The sequence below is a fragment of the Leucopleurus acutus genome, assembly GCF_964270905.1.
Source record: "Leucopleurus acutus genome assembly, chromosome: 16".
In the NCBI taxonomy this organism is placed as follows: Eukaryota; Metazoa; Chordata; class Mammalia; order Artiodactyla; family Delphinidae; genus Leucopleurus; species Leucopleurus acutus.
This window is the reverse complement of record NC_139158.1, coordinates 38,305,494-38,326,170: the sequence shown is the minus strand read 5'-3', so window position 1 is coordinate 38,326,170 and position 20,677 is coordinate 38,305,494. Positions and strand designations below refer to the sequence as shown.

At 59.6% G+C, this 20,677-nt stretch overlaps 2 protein-coding genes and 1 pseudogene across 3 annotated transcripts; 2 read left to right on the top strand and 1 right to left on the bottom strand.

The window, feature by feature from the left end:
- The first annotated feature begins 1,639 nt into the window (after window positions 1-1,639).
- On the top strand, window positions 1,640-2,208 carry LOC309973206 (cytochrome c oxidase subunit 6A1, mitochondrial-like; annotated as a pseudogene). The gene has a single exon. The product of its transcript is annotated as a cytochrome c oxidase subunit 6A1, mitochondrial-like (transcript).
- Window positions 2,209-8,664: 6,456 nt separating this feature from the next.
- Window positions 8,665-10,740, top strand: MSLN (mesothelin; the record flags this gene model as incomplete). The annotated part of the gene is made up of 7 exons (XM_082857792.1): window positions 8,665-8,749; window positions 9,016-9,194; window positions 9,286-9,441; window positions 9,551-9,693; window positions 9,772-9,899; window positions 10,221-10,315; window positions 10,513-10,740. 7 exons carry the CDS (start codon window positions 8,665-8,667, stop codon window positions 10,738-10,740), a joined length of 1,014 nt encoding a protein of 337 aa, XP_082713918.1.
- A 1,115-nt stretch (window positions 10,741-11,855) lies between these two features.
- LOC309973496 (mesothelin-like protein) lies at window positions 11,856-19,384 on the bottom strand (the record flags this gene model as incomplete). The annotated part of the gene is given in 20 exon segments (XM_082857791.1): window positions 11,856-11,866; window positions 12,178-12,433; window positions 12,643-12,737; window positions 12,806-12,821; window positions 12,824-12,938; window positions 13,546-13,627; window positions 13,630-13,672; window positions 13,745-13,900; window positions 13,981-14,165; window positions 14,493-14,599; window positions 14,601-14,644; window positions 14,853-14,943; window positions 15,229-15,407; window positions 15,491-15,617; window positions 15,741-15,826; window positions 16,803-16,923; window positions 17,946-18,065; window positions 18,826-18,911; window positions 19,017-19,077; window positions 19,275-19,384. Coding segments are annotated over 20 exon segments (2,091 nt in total).
- Window positions 19,385-20,677: the final 1,293 nt, after the last annotated feature.

Below are 20,677 nucleotides of genomic sequence, written 5' to 3'. Positions count from 1 at the left end.
TGCAGAACAGGCAGGTCCATAGATACAGGAAGTAGATTAGAGTTACCAAGGCCTTGGGAAGGGGCTTCAGTTTGAGATGATGAAAAAGTTTTGGAAATAGATAGTGGCGATGATTGCACAACATTGTGAATGTAACTCTCGCCACCGAATTGTACACTTAAAAATGGTTACAATGCCCAATTTTGTTATATATATTTTAACACAGTTTTAAAATTAAGAATGTAATATGTTAAAAACCATTGAATCGCACACTTTATTTATTTATTTAATAATTTTATTTATTTATGGCTGCTTTGGGTTTTCACTGCTGCCTGCGGGCTTTCTCTAGTTGTGGCGAGCGGGGGCTACTCTTCGTTGCGGTGTGCGGGTTTCTCATTGGGGTGGCTTCTCTTGTTGCAGAGCACAGGTTCTGGGTGCGCGGGCTTCAGTAGTTGTGGCTCTCGGGCTCTAGAGCGCAGGCTCAGCAGTTGTGGCACACGGGCTTAGTTGCTCTGCGGCATGTGGGATCTTCCTGGACCAGGGCTCAAACCCGTGTCTCCTGAATTGGCAGGCGGATTCTTAACCACTGCGCCACTAGGGAAGTCCCTGCTATTGATTTTTTTTTTTTTACTTATTTATTTTTGGTTGCATTGGGTCTTCGTTGCTGCATGGTGTGCGGGCTTCTCACAGCGGTGGCTTCTAGTTGTGGCACGCGGGCTCAGTAGTTGTGGCACACAGGCTTAGTTGCTCCGCGGCATGTGGGATCTTCCCGGACCAGGGCTCGAACCCGTGTCCCCTACACTGGCAGGCGGATTCTTTGTTTTTGTTTTTGGTTTTTTGCGGTACGCGGGCCTCTCACTGTTGTGGCCTCTTCCGTTGCGGAGCACAGGCTCTGGACACGCAGGCTCAGCAGCCATGGCTCATGGGCCCAGCTGCTCCGCAGCATGTGGGATCTTCCCGGACCAGGGCTCGAACCTGTGTCCCCTGCATCGGCAGGCGGACTCTCAACCACTGCGACACCAGGGAAGCCCTTGCTATTGATTTTTAAATCAATCTTATTGTGGTACAGTTTATGCACAATAAAGGCATCCATTTAAAGGGTACAGTCCAAACAGCTTTGGTGGTTACACACATCCGTGAAATCTCCACCTCAGTCAAGACAGAACATTTCCATCAGCCCCAAAAGATTCCTCACTGTTACTCCTGCGAACAGGAATCCTGAGTTTTAGTGAAGTTTTCTGGCCCCGGCAACCAGTGATGTGCTTTCTGTCATGAGGGATTCGTTTGCAATTTAACATTTTTATAGAAACAGAATCATACATTATGTACCCTTTGATATCTGCCCCTTTCACTCAGCATAATGATGTTGAAGTTCATCCTTTTCCCCCAAGTATGAGTAGTCTGTTCCCTCTTATTGCTGACCAGTAGGTCAGCATATGAATAATACCATATTTCGTTTGTCCATTGGTCTACTGATGGAAATTTGTTTTTCCCCATTTTTGGCTATTGTGAATAGAGTTGCTATGAATATTCACGTACGAGACTTTGTGTGCACATCCAGGTTTATTTCTCTGGAGGGATTACTTAGGAGGGGAATGGCTAAGTTGTATGGTTAGGAGTATACCTAACTTCTTAAGAAAATGCTGGATCCAGGTGGAAAATGGCGGCAGCAGCTGGATCCTGGGTTTCTGGGCTGCGAGGTTCGTTCCCAGCTGCAGCTGGAGCAGCCTATGTCGAGTGGCGCCGTGGTGAGGAGGGCTCAGCTCGCATGTGGAAGGCCCTCACCTACTTTGTGGCGCTTCCCGGGGTGGGAGTGAGCACGCTGAACGTCTTCCTGAAGCACCACGGAGAGGAGGAGAGACCTGAGTTCATCACCTACCCGCATCTCCGCATCAGGGCTAAGCCCTTTCCCTGGGGAGATGGTAACCATACCCTATTCCATAATCCTCATGTGAATTCACTTCCAACTGGCTATGAAGATGAATAAAGAGAACCTGGACCACTACCCAGTGGGGACCACAGCACTGGTTTGGACCATTACTCTGCACACATGGACCAGAAAAGTGTATAGGACCTTAAGCTCACCTTCTTGTATCCAGTGATGACCATTATACTGATCTTCCGTCCCTTTACTTATGGCAGGAGATGGCTTTAATAAATAACTTAGTCAAGGGACTTCCTGGCGGTCCAGTGGTTAGGACTCTGCTCTTCCATTGCCAGGGGCCTGGGTTCGATCCCTGGTCGGGGGACTAAGACCCCACAAGCTGCATGGCGTGGCCAAACAAAAACAAAAAATGCGCAGCAGAAATGCCCGCACTGCCTTGTGCTCCCACCACCAGGTGTGAGTCCCACTGCACCACGCCCAAGACACACTTTCCTTGTCAGACCCTTTAAGTGTCCTCGTTCTGGCGGGTGTGTCTTGTGTGGGGTTTGATCTGCATCTCCCCAGTGAGTTGGGCATCTTTTCATGTGCTTATCGGCCATTCACACGTCTTCTTTTATGAACTGTCTGTTCAGATCTTTAGCCTGTCTTTTAAAAACAGCTTTCCTGGGGCTTCCCTGGTGGCGCAGTGGTTGAGAGTCCACCTGCCGATGCAGGGGATGCGGGTTCATGCCCCGGTCCGGAAGGATTCCACATGCTGCGGAGCGGCTGGGCCCGTGAGCCATGGCCGCTGAGCCTGTGTGTCCGGAGCCTGTGCTCCGCAGCGGGAGAGGCCGCAGCAGTGAGAGGCCCACGTACTACAAAAAACAAAACAAAACAAAACAAGACAGCTTTCCTGAGAAAGAATTCCCACACCATGCAACTTACCCACTTAAAGCATACAATTCAACGTTGTTCCTTTAACCTGAATTATTGAACACCAAATGGCTTTGGAATTTAGCTTTTGCTTCTGACTTGATAGTGTTCCTTTTTTAAAAATAAATTTATTTATTTATTTGGCTGTGTTGGGTCTTTGTTGCTGTGCACGGCTTTCTCTAGTTGCGGCGAGCGGGGGCTATTCTTCGTTGTGGTGCACAGGCTTCTCATTGCGGTGGCTTCTCTCGTTGTGGAGCATGGGCTCTAGGCACGCAGGCTCAGTAGTTGTGGTGCACAAGTTTAGTTGCTCCGTGGCATGTGGGACCTTCCTGGACCAGGGATCAAACCTGTGTGCCCTTCATTGGCAGGCAGATTCTTAGCCACTGTACCACCAGGGAAGTCCCCTGATAGTGTTTCTTAATGAAGGCAACCTAAAATTACAAGGGAAAACAGAGCTTACACGCAAAACACGTACTGCGTGACCATCATTTTAGCAACAAAAGTAACGTGTTTCATACGCCTCCTGTGCCATCAAAGTTAAAACAGGACGTGAACTGTTCATTCCCACCCACATTGCAGCCGCTGTGTCTTTTGGGCTCAAACTGCAGTTCCTGCAAGTGGGCACAGAGGAACCTTCCATCCACATCTCAAAATTCATTTAACTGTGCAATTGGGGGGCCCCACCTAACCCTCAGTTGGAAGTGATTGATCCTGGACACACCTGGCAGGTGTGTCCAGTCCATCTAGTGAATTTTTAAATTCCAGATTTTGTATTTTTCATTTCTAAAATTTACTATTTGGTTCTTTAAAAAATATTTTCATTTTTTTCCTACCTCTGCATTCATGAGAACCCATTTTTCCATGACCTTATTGTCTGGTAATTCTAATACTGTCTTACCGTAGCCTCAGCAGATTCTTTTCCCTGGAGAATGGGTCACAGTCTCCCAGCTCTCCCTGTGCCGAGCAGTTTTTGATTTCATCATGAACATTGTGACTGTTTTGTTGTGTAGACACTGCATTCTGTTATATTCCTACAAAGACTGTTGCTGCTTCTGTTTGGGCAGGCAATGAACTTGGTCATACTTGAACTGTGACCTCTGCCACTCCCAAAGAGTGCAGAGCTCAGTCTTGGCCAGTTTGTCATTTGAGCTGTCTACCTTGCACACACATGATTCAGGGGTCGGCAAGAGGCCTGGGTAGAGTTGGTACACAGAATTTGGGGTCCCCTCCTCTGGCTCTCTCCTTTTCAGAGTTCTCCACCGCTCTCTGCTGTCTGGTTATTCTGGGCTCCTTCCTTTGGCTCTTTCGGCCAGAAAGATGGTGGGATTTCTGCTGGTGTCTGAGCATCGCACACCACAAAGCCACACCCACAAAGGGAAATCCACTCTGGCATTTTCCATCAAGTATCAATTCCCGTCCAAAATCTGGCTTCTTTCCTTCACTCCCCAGAGCCCTCAGGGAACTGTTTTTTTATATTTTGTCCAGAATTTTTCAGTTGTTATCTATGGACAGGACTTTTTTTTTCAAAGGCACTTACTCTTTCTGGGAGTTGGTTCTTGTACCTGGCAGCCTTCCTGAATTCTGTACTAATTAGCATTTGGCTCGACTGTACATAATACAAAACCTAGCCCACGGAGAGAGGTCAGAGACCAGACAGATTCCACACAGGGAATTCCTATTCACAAAAGTATAGGAGGGCAGGGGGGCGGGGTGGGGGGATCGAGGGAGCCACCAGGGACTCTGGCTCCAGGGGCGCACACAAAGGCTGTGGTGCCAGGATCCGCATGCGGACACTGGCGTCTGGCCAGCACAGAGGTAGCCTCCACCTCCCATCCGGGAGACGGCCAGTGCCTGGGCAGGTGAGCTCCTGCAGCCCTCCACCTGACCACTGCACCACCACGCCAACCTGAGCCTGGAACTCACCCCCGGGAGTCAGGGAGTCACATCCTGCTGACTGGGGTGGAGACCCTCAGGGCACCAGCTGTGGGTGGGTGGAGACGGGGACCACGCCCTTGCCTTGCCCTGCAATTGTGGCCTCTCTTCGGCACTGAACCTCTGTTGTACCACCTGAGAAGGGAGAGTAAGACCCCAAGAGGTGAGGCCTTGGCTCCACACACATGCCTGGTACCTGACGGGTCAGCCCGCCTGGAGCTCCCATGACTGCCCAGGGAGGGAGAGGCAGAGGTGGCTCCCCCCCACCCCTCACCCCGCCTCCTGCAGCCCCTCCCCAGGCCTCCACCCACGCATTCCTATGGCCTGAGCACTGCTGGCCCGAGCCTTGTTCGTTTCCCTTGACAGACCCCAGAGGCTCCCACCTCTTGCCCTGCTGCTTCCCAGTTGAGGAAACCGAATCAGAAGATGCGCAGAACCTTGGCCTCATCTGTGTGGGGTGGGGTCATGATGGAGGGCATGCTGGGGGAGGTGAGGGAGGGGACACCTCCTTCAGTACCTCCAGCCAAGCAGCTCTGGGTGGGAGCAGGGATTAGGCGGAGGCTGGTACTGGGACCCAAACAAGCAGGCTGGGGGAGGTAGGGCAGCCCCCATCCCTGCCCACCATATGGATTCCTCCACCCTAGTCCTCACTGCACTTGGTGAGCAGCGAGGACAAGCTCCCCTGGCCTCAGAGGGCTGTGCCTTCGGTCAGCTTTACCCTTGCCCCAGCTGCTCCTGACATGCTGTGTGACCCCAGGCTAGCCACACAGCATCTCTGTGCTTGGGGAAGACTAAATGACCCTGCATCGAAGACCCTAAACCTGTGATCCGTGCCCCTTCCCGCTCTCACCAGACAGGCCTGAGGCTGGCAGGGAATGTGGTCTGACTTCATTTGCCACCACTTGAGGGCCAGACCTTGGGGACCGAAGTTGGGCTGAGACAGGTGGGGCAGGAGAGAGCTTCAGCCAGTGTCCTGCAGCTGCACACCTGCTGAAGGCTGTGAGCTCATGGTTCTTAGGCTCAGGGTTGGAGCTGGCCATTCCTCTGTCACTGACACAGCTGCCTCTACCTCACATGCCACTCTGATGAGCTTGTGGTCCACTCAGACCCCAGACCCCACATGCTAGCAGGCAGGCCCACCCCCAGGTCCTGGGCAGGGCTCGAATCACCTGCTCCAGCATGTGCCAGCATCTCTGCAGGGCCCAGCATGCCGTAGGCACTCAGGGAGTGTGCAGGTGGTTAATGAGTGACAGATGACCAGGTGGACATTGGTCTTGAAGGACTTAGGGTTGGAGATGGGACCATCCCAGGTACCAGAAAGGGAAGCATCCGAGCAGCCTTGGATAGGGAGACAGAGCATGGTGAGGGGACTGTTTCCTTGTCACACAAATATGCGTGCCCTGGACTGCCTGAAACAGACGTGACTCTGGCAGGTCACACTTGGGCCACTCTGGAAGCTGCAGCCCTAAGACAGCTGAGGTGCCTTTGTGGCCCCAGCCTGGCCTATCTGGGGGTAGGAGGTGTGAAGGTTGCAGATTCTAGGGCCCACGGTGGGCTGCAGGGGTTCTGAGGGAGCCCCTACCTGGGGTGCAAGGGGTCCCTGGTTACACGGGGCTGGAGTGGGGGCTGAGGGGAGACAGCAGGGGGAGGCATAGCTCCTGCTTGGCCTTACCCACCCCGGGGGCAGGGGCCCCACTCAACTGCCTCTTTTCTGTTCTGGGGGCCTGGTAGGGGAGGGGAGCTCCCCAGGACACTCCCCGCAGGCTGGGCTCTTTGCCCTGCTGAAAGGGGTTGCTGAAGCATAAGTGTGCCCCCCCCCGCCCCCGCCAATTTCTGTGCCCTCCCCCCCACCAATTTCTGAGCCAGGGGTGGGGCCGACACAGGCCTGGGTGGAGGTTTGGGGGAGGGGATGGTTCCATTCCACCAGCCCTAGGTGGCCTCTGGCTCCAGGCCTCCTTGGGAGGGGCAGGTGTGGAAGGCAGTTTGGTCTCCTGCAGGCCCCTATCTACTCGGGGACAATATTCTGTGGGGAGCGGCTCCCCACCCACCTGCCACCCACACTTGTCCACAGGCCCCAAACCCCACTTCAGAGAGCACACGGGGGTCTTCCCAGAATGCCCACCCACTGCCCCACCCTAAGGGCTGGCAGGTGGGAAAGGGTATCACCCTTTGTTGTTGTTTTTTTTTGGCCATGCCACATGGCATATGGGATCTCAGTTCCCTGACCAGGGATTGAACCCGGGCCACGGTAGTTAGAGCCTGCAGTCCTAACTGCTAGGCTACCAGGGAACTCCCTCTGGTACTGCCCAGGCCTCTGCTTTGGGAGCGACCTCAGAAGGGAAAGCAGTGAGCTGGTGGGCCCTGCCAGCCTTGTCCAGCTGGCAGGGCCCTGGGTTTGCGCAGGGCCCTGGGTTTGCACCTGCGGCTGTGGGTGGGAGGGGAGGGTGGCCACGCTGCAGGGTGAGGGGTCGCTCAGCCTGACCCCCAGCCCAGAACTGCTCAGCTCCCTTGTTTTTTTGTTTTTTTTCCCGGTACGCGGGCCTCTCACTGTTGTGGCCTCTCCCGTCGCGGAGCACAGGCTCTGGACGCGCAGGCTCAGCGGCAATGGCTCACGGGCCCAGCCGCTCTGCGGCATGTGGGATCTTCCCGGACCGGGGCACGAACCCGTGTCCCCTGCATCGGCAGGCGGACTCTCAACCACTGCGCCACCAGGGAAGCCCAGCTCCCCTGTTTTGAGTGGGGGAGACAGGCCAGCCAGAGCCAGAGGCGGTCCTGCCTCCTCGCACGAAACTCTCCTGCCCTGTCCTGCACTGCCCTGCCCTGCAGGGAGAGAAGACAGGCGCCAGCTGCTGGCTGCCCACTGGGGCCCTCACAGCTGGGGGCCAGGCTGACTCAGACCTGACACTCCTGGCTGAGGGGCCAGTTTCCCGGAGGGGGCGGGGCAGGCTTGCTGGTTGGTTCTGAGAGAAGGGCCAGCGGCAGCACAGACACTGCCGTGGAGGCCTGTGAAGGTTTGACCTGGGAGCCCCCCGAGGCCCCGCACTGGCCCGGGGCAGTCATGGGTAGGGTGACATGGTAGGGGCGGGGAAGCAGGGAGGACATCAGAGTGGCTGTCCCCCACAGACTGTGGCCTTGCAGACTGCTCAACCCCGCGTGGGGTCCTGTGGGACTCCCACCCACGGCAGCCTCTTGTTTCTTCTCTGCCTCGGTGAGTCATGAGGGCGGGTTGCCGCAAAACGCTGGTGTGCAGAGAGCACAGAGGGCAGCCAAGGGTCCTCAGGGGGTCGGGGCCTTAGGAAAGGCTCTACCTGCTCTACACATCCTCTCCGGCTGTGGGCAGTGCCCTCCAGCCCCTTCCCGGGCAGGTGTCCCGAGTCCTGGGCAGGTGCCCCTGATTCCAGAGAAGCGTCCTGAATCTCGGCAGGTGCCTTGAGTCCCAGGCAGGCTGTTAGCCTTGTCTCTGCCCCCAGAGATGACTGTGTCTGGCACCCCCGCTGCACCACAGTGCCCTATGGGGTTGGAGGCAGAGGCAGGGTGGTGATGGGGGCACAGGCCAAACTGAGGGTGCCCATGGGACAGGTTTCTGCCTGCCCTGAGCAGAGGGGCCCCAGGAGGAGGATGTGGGAGGCCTGTGCTCCCTGGTTCGGTGTCATGGGCCGTGACACCATAGGGTGAGGGGCCTAACCCTCTGCTTCCACACCCATGGAGTGTGCACGGGGCTGGAAGGGGCCGGCTTTGCCTCCTTCCTACCCTGGGTGGAGCCCCTGCCATCCCTTCGAGCCTGGTGTCCCTTCCCCTGCAGGGTGGGTGCTACTTTCCAGGGCCCAGGCTGCAGACACGGAACTGGTAAGGCCCCTCTGGGGAATCAGGGGAGGGTTTTCTGGCCCTGGGTGGGGGTCCTTGGAAGCCAGGACACTCGCGGCTCAGTCCCAGCCCTGCTCTGTTCTCAGGGTGTCATGACCCCATGGCTGCAATGGGACCTGTCCTGGCAGCGGCCTGAGGTGACCGTCATCCTTCTGAGGGCCCAGCGGTGCACAGAGAGTGAGCATGGTGCCCAGCTGCGTGGGGAGACTGGGATGGGGAGCTAGCATTGTGAGGTCTCACCTGTCCACACCTGCAGCCCTTCCTAGCCACTCAACTCATTCAATCATGACAATGCAGGAGAGTGAACAAAATTGCTCCATTTTGCTGATGGGTAAACTGAGGCCTGGAGAGTCATGTGGTGCCCAGGGTCTCAGCGTGGGTGCAGAAGGAAGAGGAGGTTGACAGGAGATGGCCAGCCCCCAACCCACTGCCTGCCCCTGCAGAGAAGGCCTGCCCCCCGGGGCGGAAGGCCCAAGTGTTGGACGAAAACCTTGTCTTCTACGAGGAGTGGGAGCTGGAGGCTTGTGTGGACGGAGCCCTGCTGGCCGCTCAGATGGACCAGGTGAACCTGGTGCCCTTTACCTACCAGCAGCTGCACATTTTGAAGCGCAAATTGGATGAGGTAGTTCAGGACTCCCGCCTGCCTGCTGTAGCACAGTTTTCCCAGCTGCCTGGGGAGTGGCGGCGGCCGTCACAGTCCCTTCACCCGGAAGTTCTACCCACAGGGGTACCCTGAGTCCCTGATCCAGCACCTGAGGTACTTCTTCTTTTGGGTGACCCCCGAGGACATCCACAAGTGGAATGTGACTTCCCTGGAGACCGTGAAATCTCTGCTCAAAGTCAGCAAAGGGCATGGGATGGATGCTCGGGTGACTGGCTGCGGAGGTGGGGAGGGGAAGGCACAGGGTTTGAGGTTGGGCAGGCCCCAGGGGATATGTCTCTCCCTGCTCCACGCCACTGAGTGGCCTCCTCCCACAGGTGGCCGCCCTCATTGCCCGCTATGTAGGGGGAGGGGGCCAGCTGGACAAGGCCACACTGGACACCCTGGCCACCTTCCCCGCTACCTACCTGTGCCTCCTCAGCCCTGAGCAGCTGGGCTTCATGCAGCTCAACGTTGTTTGGTGAGTCCTGGGGTCTGTCAGGTGTGGTGGGTGTGCTGTGCTCCGAGCTCACTGCCCGGCCTTATGCTGCCTCCTCAGGGCGACCAGGCCCCAGGACCTGGACACATGCAGCCCATGGCAGATGGCTGTCCTCTACCCCAAGGCCCGCATCGCCTTCCAGAACATGAGCGGGTCTGAATACTTCACAAGGATCAAGCCCTACCTGGGTGAGCCCGGGAGGACACGGGGGGCGTGATCCCTGAGGCTCCCCCTCTCATTGGGCAGCCTGCTGGTGGTGTGACTGGTGGTCAATGTGCCCTCCATCCCTCCAAGTGTGTGTAGGCTGAGACCCTGTGAGTTCTGGGCACCCCCAGCCTATCTTCCAACCCAGAGGGTCAGGTGGTCACCAGGCAAACCAGGGTCCCAGGAATTTCTTAGGAAAAGGGACTCTTGGTAAAGGAATTGGCTTCTGGTAGCCTGTTGTCAGAGGGTGAGACTGGGGGTTGCTGCAAGGTCTCACACTTGGGGGCCCCTCTCCCCGTGGGCAGGTGGGGCCCCCATGGAGGACCTGTGGGTTCTCAGTCAGCAGAACATAAACATGGATGTGGCCACATTCAGGAAGCTGCAGAGAGAGGCTGTGCTGGTAGGGCCATGGAGAAGGGCAGGGCCTCTGGTGTGGCGGGGTCTCAGGAGAGGCAGCCAAAGCCCCCTCCGAAGTCTGGAAGGGCCCAGGAAGGGTCTGTGGGTGGGGCAGCATGGGATGGTTTGGACACAGTAGAGGACAGCAGCCTTCTGGGGAAAGGCAGGCAGGCCCTGAGCCCTGTCTGGGGGCTTTGGCAGCCGCTGACCATTGCTGAGGTGCAGAAACTTCTGGGTGCAAACCTGGTGGGCCTGAAGGCTAAGGAGGGGAACAGCCCACTGCGGGACTGGATCTCCTGGCAGTCGCAGGAGGACCTGGACAGTCTGGGGCTGGGGCTCCACGGCGGCACCCCCAACGGCTACCTGGTCCTGGACTTCAACGTCCGAGATGGGCTGGGGTGGCCAGCCGGGTGGTGTCGGGCAGAGTGAGGGGCAGGGTCTGAGTCACCTGTTTTCTGTGCAGAGGACTCCTCCGGAGGCCCTCACCTCCTCAGACTAGGACCTGGACCTGTGCTCACTGTGACCCCAAGTCGGCTCCTGGCCTTGATCCTGAACTGACCCCACTGCTATGCTCTGGGAACTGGGCCCTGCCATGGAGACACCACCTGGCTGGGAGTAGGCCTGGGTGGTCTCTGTCTGACCCCGAGGGCACCAGAGCTCAATAAAAGAAGCCCCATCCCCCCTCGAAGAGGTGCCCTGTGGTGTTCTGAGAATTGGGTGGGAGGGCCCTGATGGCTGTGGCCCAGTTGACAGGGTTCCCTGGGTTTCAACCCTCCTCTTTGCACTTGGAAAGGGGAGGGACTCCAGGCAGGGGGGCCCTCAGGGCCTTCCTGATGCTGATTCCATTGTTGGGTCTCCCCCCAGGCCAGGCCAACACTCAGGGTGGCTTCTGGTGACACTGCTGCCCCAGGAGATGGCAGGCTGGAGTCCTGATCCTAGTTAAGAGGGTCTCTGTCCCTCCTCAGGCCCAGAGCAAAGGGACACAGGCAGGAAGACCACCTTGTCCTTTATTCAAATCAATCAGCGAAGTCAGTCCACGGAAACCCCTCCCCAACCCCAGTTCTTCATCTGGAAGAAGCCAGAGGGCAGGGGCAGCATCTCCCTCACTGGCTGGGGCAGTGACCCTGGGCCCAGGTCCTCAGTCTGGCTCCAGGTCCTGGGAGCTGGGTGTGGGCAGGGACTGGCCCTGCAGGCCCCTGGGATGTGGGACGTGGCCAGGTCCCCTGGGCATGGGGCAGGCATCTTGGTCTAGGCAGGCATCCAGCTCCACCTACCAGCCCCGGTTTTCCTGCAAGTGGTGCTGGGGCAGCGCTGTCTTTGGAGGCCATGGGGCAGGTGCCCTGTGAGTGGTTCCAGCTGGGCCCCAGGGTGCTCCAATACAGCAGCCACAGGAGGCCTGACAGCAGGGCCACAGCAAGTGGCAGATACCCCAGGTGGGCTGCCTGTAGGTGGAACATGGAAGGAGCACCCTTCAGTCCAGCTGGGAGCCCCCAGGCTGTCCTGCCTCCCCCAGGCCTGGGCGGCCCCTGCGCCGGGCTCAGGGCTCACACCATCCCTGTGGGTGGGGAAGAGCAGTGAGGACCCCCATGTACAGCTGCTCTTCTGGGTCCCGATGGGGACCTCAAAACTTCCCCACTCTCCACTTTCTGCTGCTCAGCAGATTTTGGAGGAGGTGTCCCTCAGCAGGCAATGCGAGGTGAAGCCAGTGTCACCCAGATGTCACCCGAGGAGGCAGATGGAAAGAGTAGGCCAACGCTGAATGAGATTGGGCGCAAGACAAGAAGCTAGTAGCAGTTGGGGGAGGGGGGGCACACAGGGCAGAGCGGGGATGGCCCGCTGGAGTGGGGAGGGTGGGTGCAGGCATACCTGAGCTGGGGTCAGTGCTCCAAGGCCGGTCTGAGGTGGGGACTAGATGGGGCATCCAGGGGATGGTGTTGGGGGTCCTAGTTGTCACGTGGGTGAGGCCGGTGGGGCCGGTTGGGTCCGTGTCCAGGCCCAGCTCGCCCAGGGCTGACCGACTGAGGCTGCAGAGCCAGGAGCTGATGGTGGGGTGGCTGTGAGCCTTCTGCAGGTCCCCCATGTTCTGGCCCAGCAGCGTCGTCACGTTGCCCACGCTCAGGCTCTGCGAAGGGAGCGAGGGGTCGTGGGCGGGGTCAGTGCTTGGCCGGAGCGCAGGGGTGAGACCCAGCAGAACGCACCTGGAGAAGTGACCTGGGGCCCACACTGCCTGCACACCTCCGACTTTGGGGTGGGTGTTGGGGCCTGCAGACCGTAACCTAGGCATCCTCGTCTAGGCCAGCCCCACCCCCTGACGGGTAGCCCCCGGCCCACCTGCAGCACTCGGGTGTTCAGACTGGTGAAAGTGTCAATGTCCACGGAGACGTTAGCCTGGGGCAGGTGCCGCAGCTCCTCCACGGGGGCACCGCCTAGGGGCGGGGCAGCGATGAGGGGCGGGGCTTCCGGGAGGCGTGCCCTACGCAGGGCGAGGTCTCACCGAGGTAGGGGGAGACGTGAAGCTGTAGTAGGCGTCTACAGTTCTGGCGGTGCCGAAGGCCTCTCGGGCCTTGTCGTAGAGCACGTTCTTGCGGCTCTGAGGGCAGGAGGAGATGTCTAGGGCTCCGGCCAGCCTGGGTGGGGGGTGAGGCTGATGGGCAGGCCAGAGGCCCCTTCTCCTCTGGACGCTGGGCCTTGCTCCCGCTTTCTGAACCACAGCTTTCCTCTTGCTCTCCGTGCTAGGTTCAGTAGTGTCTCCTCCAAGTTCATGTCCACTCAGAACCTCAGAACGTGAGCTTATCTGGAAATAGGGTCTTTCCTAATTGTAGCTGTAATCAAATTAAGATGTGGTCATACTGATTTAGGGTGGACCTTGAATCTAACGACTGGTGTCATAAGAAGAAGGAAACTTGGACACGGACACAGTGGGAAGCCAGCTGTGACAGAGGCAGAGATGGGGGTGATGCAGCCCCGAAGCTGGAAGAGGCAGGAAGGAGCCTCCCCTACAGGTTTCAGAGGGAGGCCAGCCCTGCTGACACCTTAACTTCAGACTTCTGGCCTCCAGACTGTGAGAGGACACATTTCTGTTGTTTTTAGCCACTCTAATCTTTTGTTACGGAGGCCATAGGAAGGAAGCTAATTACCTACGATGGCCTGGCCTGGGCCCCCACCGGATCCTTCCTTGGCCGAGGAGTGGAGGTGGCTCTGAGGTGTGGGGGGTGGGTTGCTGGGTGGGCTCACCGAAACTCCAAGGGCCGGATGGCCTGGATCTGGCGGGGGCTCATCCAACAGAGGCGGGAGCCCCCGTTGGCCACAAGCAGGCACTGGTGATGGTGCCGTTGTGGTCCAGGAACTTCTGCAGGATGACCTGTGGGCAGGGTTCGGGTCTGCAAGGCCAGGGTCAGCGGGGTCCCCTGCCCACCCCCACCCCGACCCTCACCTCTGTCTGGTTCTCCAGGGCCCCGTCTGGGGCCAGCAGGGCCACGACCGTGTCCTTGGACGTGATGTGCCACTGGCCAGTCTCCACATGGGAGTAGAGGTAGGCCAGCGAGGGGATGAGCTGCAGCTGCTCCTCGGGGACGCTGCCTGGGTAGACCTGCAGTGGGAGGCAGGTAGTGGTCAGGCCACACGGCCGGCCCACCACCTGCCTCCCACTGCCGGTCGCTGGCGCACCTAAGCCAGCTTGGCCTTGACGACTTTCTGGCACTGGGTGGGCAGTGGGTGCTGCAGCAGGGGGGCCAGGTTGGCCCTGAGCTCACGGCTGCCCAGGCAGGACTCGAGCTGCACGCAGTCGTAGCGTACCAGGAAGAGGTCATTGTGCAGCGTGGCTGCAGTGATGTTGGCAGGGATGCAGGGTCTCCCTGTGGCAAGGTGGAGTACGGGTGTTGAGGACCCAGCTGGTCAGCACTGCTGCTGACTTTGGGCCCCACCTCACTCCTGACCTTGACCCTTCCCAAGCTTGACTCCTAGCCAAAAACTTGGCCTGGACCAGACTGACTCAACTCTGACCTTGGTCTCAACTCCCAGTCCAGCCCCACCAGACTCTGACCACTCCCCTCAACCTGGACAGAGACCCTGGGCCAAGCTCAGGAGGTCCAGGCAGAGGGTGCCATGCCTCTGGTGCCCCCACTCCGGGATGAGGAGCCCGAGCAGGGAGAGATGTGAAATCCCCAGGCCATGGTGGCCACACTGACCTGTGTCCCGCTTGGGCCGTGAGGGTACCAACTTTGCCTTGGCCTCGAGGAAGCCAGTGCCAAAGCGCCTGGCATCACACTGGCTGAGCTGCCCTGCCCGTGGCCACTATGGCCACTATGCTGCCAAAGAAGTCCAGGCCCACGGCCTGGCGGGCGGGCCTGGAGAGTCCACACCCTGGGGAGGGCCACCAGGGCTACCTGTTCCCTCCTTCCTCCCCACAGACAGAAACTCTGTGACGGGGAGCGACTGGGGACAGCAGTTGGGCATCAGAGTGGCTGCCGGCCGACCATCAGGCCTGGGCAGGCTGGTGGAAGGTTGGCTGGATCCCTACCCGCCCTGGGGTGCTGCCCTACCTCCTGCAGCTGCATCCACAGGCTGGGGCTGATGTAGGTGGCTAGGGGTCCCAGAGCCTGCAGCCCCTCCAGGTTCCAGGAGCCAGAGGGCCTGGTGTGTGAAGGGGGCTCTGTGTCAGGCCCTGAGCAGCACCCAGACCCCTCAGACCGCCTACCCTCCCTGAGTGCCATTCCCAGGGCCTGCCCAGCAGAGACTCTCCCACCCCAGGCCTCTGGGCACCTCAAACCCATACCCCATAGGCTGCAGGGTCAGAGTGGGGTGGGAGCTGGGTCAGAGGTTAGAGGTCAGTGGGGCTGTGGACATTGATCTCCAGGCTGCCTCCTCTATCAGGTGGAGGAGGGGAAGCCTGGGCAGATGGCATGGGCCCCCACTCACCCGAGCCTGGTCCTGCCGCTGGCCAGCAGCCTGTTGAGGGCGGCCATCAGCTGGGGACAGTGCCGCAGGTTCTGCAGCACATGGGGGTCTGCAGCCATGATGCTGGATGCATCTGTGTCACACACCAGGACCCCGAGGAGCAGCAGGTCGGAGGTGCTGAGGCTCGGGCGGGGCCCTCCCTGCAGGACAGCAGGTCAGCATGAGCCTGGTCCCACTGCCCGTCGCCTGTCCTGTCCTGGCCTGGCCGGCCCACGGTGCCTACCAGGCAGGCCAGGGCCCTGTGCCGCAGGGTGGCCTTCTGGTCGGGCAGGTTGGTCAGCAGCCCTGTGTTGCCCTGGGCTGTGCGGCGGACGAAGGCCTGGCAGTCGGCTTCCCTCACCTGTGTCAGTCTGTGGGAAGGTTGGGGGGCTGTCAGGAGGGGGGGAAACTGGGGGGCCTCCGAGTGACTGAGGTGTCCCTGGGGAGCATGCTCAGCCCACGCGGCTGGGCGCTGGGCGGGGAGGGGCACTCATTCGTAGAGGAGCAGCAGGTTGGTGGGGTGGAGCTCGAAGTCGCCCTGGAGGCCTTGCCGGGCGGCCAGGTTGGCCAGACAGCTGAGCTGGTCAGGGCAGGCAGCGTGTCACTTCCTTGCCCGGCCAGGGGCTTGCCCAGCCCCTTTCCCTCTGCCCATCTTAGGGCCCCCCACCTACCTCTCAGCCCCTGTCCCCACGTCCACCCGTCCCCTCCTTCTGCCTGCTGGCTCTCTGTCCCTGGACTTCATGTTTTCCTCTTCCTGCCTCAACCTCCACAACGAGAACCGGCCTCAGAACGGGTCAAACCCAGCTTGAGAGCCCCCTTTCCTCTGGCATCAGGCCCTTGCCCACCCCAGCCCCCACTGCACCACATTGGCTCACTGAGGATCTGCTCATCCAATGCACCCCTGCCTGGACGTCTTGTCCCACTTACTTGGCCTACTTTGGGGTTGTTTCAGATTTATTACTAATTTTATATTAATTTTATAATAAAACAATAGCTTTCTTTCCTTCCTTTCTTTTATTAAACTCAGGGACTGGTGACGCTTGGGTCAGCTGTGGGTCCAGGTGAGCTCAGCTGGCCCCTCTCACAGCCCAGGTGGAGGAGAGGCCAGCAGGCTGGAAGATCCCTCACCCTCGGGGAGCCTGGAGGAACTGCCACAGGTGCCAGATGGAGGCCAGGTAGGCAAGCCCTCACCAAACCAAGAACAAGAGGCAGGAGTCTGTGGGTGATTGGTGAGAAGTCCTGGAAACAGTCCAAAGTGGGCCACACTGGAACATCATCCAGGGGAGAGAGAAGCCCACCTTAGAGGCTAACTTCCTGTCCGCTGGGTGACCTGAGGGGCGCATCTTGTGTCAGCTAGAGACAATCGTGCAGCTCTCCAGCACAGGGCCCTTGTGCTCAGGAGAGCTACTCCGTGTCCTGGCACGACATTCCTGGCCCTTGCTGCCTGGGTCCTCTGCCAGGGATGCCTCCCTTCCTGCCCGTCCCTGGGGCCCTTCTCCAGGGAGTCTGCCCTTGCCCTCGACACCCAGGCAGTCTTGGTAAGGGCCGCCGCTGACCTGCCAGGCTCCGAGGAGGACATGCTGCGTCTCCATCCTCCTGATCAGAGCGGCAAGCTGGTCCCGGGCTAGCTGACTGGCCGGCTGGCACCAGAAGCCTTGCAGGAGGGAGGTGTTGGCACTGGGCAGAAAGGAGATAGACAGTGAGGGGCAGAGGGAGTAGGGGTCCCAGACTGCAGCATTTGGGGTGGAGGTCAGACTCCTCAACACAGGGTGGGGGTGAGAGACCCAGGAGGTGTGGACAGCAAGGCTCTGGCTGTCAGCATATGCATACCACACATTTCCCCCGAGGGCGCCCTGTTGGTGCTGGGCTCTGAGCTATGAGCAGGGCTTAAAAGTGGCCCCTGTCCAGACTCAGGGTCTGGTTGAGGCCCAGTTCCAGAGCTTGGGGCTCTGAGGTCCCAGCGATGGCTGAGGTTTTGAAGGGCACCTGTTGGGTGTCTGCAGCCAGGCCTTCCTCATGATGTGAATCTAGTAAGATCCGTGCACAGGGGAGGGTCAGGTCTCATGAGACCTTAGCCTGGGCCCAGCTGGTCCAGCTTGGCCTCCAGCCCTGCCTGATCAGTCAACTGACTGATCAATTGATTGATGGCAGATCAGTGGCCTCCAACCCCCACCAGGACAGAGTCTCAGTTTGGGACCTGAGAGGGCAGCAAAGCTTGGGGCGGAAAGAAGAAAGCTGAGAGGCCTCAGGACAAGAAGTGATTGTCGGGACTTCCCTGGCAGTCCAGTGGTTAAGACTCCGTGCTTCCAATGCAAGGGGTGTGGGTTTGATCCCTGGTCGGGGAACTAAGATCCCACATGCCGCATGACGCGGCACCCCCCAGAAAAACAAAAAGTGATTGTCTGCCGGGCCGAGGTGGGGGACCCGGGCCCCAGCCAGCCGCGATGGCCTGGGGTCCTGTCCCAGCCATGTGGGTGTGACTCTGATGAAGGACACCAGCTGCCCTGAGCCATCTCCAGCGAGTGACCTGGGTAGGCAGGGCCAGGCCCCCCATATAGGAGCCGGGAGTCAGTCCTGCCCCGGCCATGTCTGGGCCGTCAAATGCAGACCCTGGAGATGGTCCCTCCTTCTCACCCCCACCCAGGCCTGCCAAGGAATCTGTTGGGGAAACTTGATTGTGACTCCGAACCTGCACTCACCTGGCCCACATGTTGGCCCTGCTGACATCCAGCCCTCCCTGGGTGGCACCCTCGGCCTGGGGATGAGAGCAGTGGGCAGTGAGTGACACCAGGAAGGCGAGGCCTGGGCTCACCAGGGCACTTGGAACAGAACAGGCCATAAGCATCTGTGTGGGAGCGTCCAGTGTCGGTCTCCCCAGGGCTCCCTGTGTCCCGGGTGGGCCTGTGACAGCCCCAATACGGAGTCCTTGGGAGCTCCACGGTGCTGGTCACCTGTGTGCCAGCCTGGGTCTGAGCGTGCTGTGTGACCAGGTGAACATGTGTGGCAGTGTGTCTACCTGTATACACGACTGTCTGATGCTGTATGCCTGTGCCCCTAATGGTATGTACAGTGGTGGTGGTGTATACACAAGTATGGTGAGGTGTACATGTGTGGGATGGCATGCATGACTACACAGTAGACCTGTGTGCCTGCTGGTGTGGCAGTGTATACATTCTGTGACGATGTGTAGCTGGTGGCATGTGACTGTGTGTCTGGAAGCATGTACACACCTATGTGATGGCCTGTATGCATGCCTACCAGTGTCCACGTGTGTGCACCTTCTCCCTCCACCCCCTGTGGCTCTGTCTTCACAGTCTGAGCCCTGAAACCCCCGAGCAGAGGGACAGGGGTCAGCTACCACCTTCTCCTGCTCCTCGGTTGCTCAGTCCCTTCTAGCCATGGCCCGCCTTGTCCGTGCCTTGTCCCCAACAGAACCCCCACCCGCAGTGCCCCATCTGTGCCACCCCCTTCCCTTCCCGGACCCCCAGTAGAGGCTCAGGAGGAAAGAGGGTGGTCCTGCTACCCCGAGGAGCCGGCCATGGGAGCTGCCCCCCAAGAGGGGAGGGAGAGTCATCTCACCTGCTCTGGGGCCCATGGCTGTGTGGTGCCCACTGGTCATCCTGGCAGGAAGGCACCGGGGTCACAGGCAGCGGGTCTGGGTCAAGCTGGAGAGGAGACAGGAGGTGGTGAGGCCGGGGCAGGGTACAGAGGGGAGGTCACCACCCAGGGTCACACAGGACAGGTGCCATGCAGGGCAGGTGACCCCGAACCTTGGGCTGCAGCCGTGTCTCTTCGTCTTTCAGGAGGGCACAACCCACAAGCAATGTGTCTCTGGAACAAAAGGGAGCAGCAGAGGGGGAGCCAGGCCAAATCCCGGCTTTCTTATCACAGGTCAGGGCTCAGGGGATCTGCAGCTGGGCTGCTGTGTCTCCAGTGGACAGCTCTCTCAACAGCTCGGAGGTGGGGGTGGGCGGCGGTCCCAGTGAGTCCCTGCAGCAGCTGGGGTGAGAGGCCTGCTGGCCCCCAACCTGCCCTGGTGCAGCCCCAGCTTCACCCCCACACCAGGCGGCCCAGGCAGCCCCCTTCCCTTCTCAGGGCCTCGGATGCCCAGTGAGACCTGGCCCCGGGCACAGCCCATGCTGCAGCCTGCTGGCAGCTCTGGCCGTGGTGGAGACCGAAACTGAGGCCTGGGGAGGAGGTTGCACCAGGGAGCCTGGTCCACACTGCTGGCTCCTGGACCATGGCCTTGCACGGGCTGCTGGCTTGGGGCACCTGTGCGCCTCTGGACTCTGCATGGCCCAGGAGGAAGATGGGGAGGTAACCGCCTCAAGTGGGGGCCAAGACGGAGGCTCAGAGGGGCTCAGCTACCTGCCCAGGGCCACACAGAGGCCAGACTCACAGCTGGGGCCCTGTGCGTCCAGTTGGTCGCGGCTCCCGTCCCACCCCCGCCCCCCACCTGAGCACCAAGAAATCTGTCTGTCCTAGAAGGAGGCTGTTCCAGGTCCAGGCGGCAGATATCAGAAGCGGGGATATTGTAGACGTGGTGCCAGGAGTCCAGACACCAGTGGTCCCACCCTGCTCTGTGTCAGCCCCTGCAACTGAGCTTCGGGGCGCAGGGGTGGTGCAGGGTGGGGGCACCATGGTCTCCGCTCACCTCCATAGCTCTCTCAGCACCCTGCCCTGCCAGCCACCCACTCCTGCAGTGACGCCTGCCAGGCAGATGTGTAGGGGAGGGGCTGGGGCTATACCAGGTGATGCAGCCTTGTCAGCCCCTGGAGGCCCCAAGAGCAGTGGGCACCTGCTCCCCAGCCTCACAGGAGCGGGAGGCTTAGCTCCCAGTTGGCGGCTGCCCAGCACATACCCCTCCCCTGGGGGGCCTGGCTCAGCCATGACCTTGCCCTGAGGGTCGCACCTGCGTTTGTACGCGTGTACACCTGCACTTGACGTGTGCTGGCATCCATGTGTGAGCACACATGCACATCCGTGTGCACCAAGGAGCACACACATCTATGTGTACACGTGGTGCATGTGGTTCATGTGTCCCCTGCAGGGATCTTAGGCACTCGTGGCCCCACTGTGGGGCCTGGGTTGAGTGACATGTGGCGTGTTTCTGTACTGTGGATACTGGAGCAGAGCCGGCTATGCATGTCCACACATGTGTGCACTGTGGGGCAGGGAGGGTGTGCAGGCAGCCTCAATGGGAGAGCTGTGCCTGCCACACATGTGGCCCTGGGGCCCAGCACCCTGGGGCCCAGGACAGGGACGGTTCCACAGGGCAGGTCTCCAAGGCAGAGCAGGAGGTGTGGCTGCGGGAGGGTTGGGAATGAAGGTGCCCACAGACACTTCTTCCCCAGCTGAGGTGGGGCGGGCTGGGTGCCCCAGGCTGGCCCTTGGCCCCAGCTTTCACCACATCTGCCCCTGCTTGGCAGGG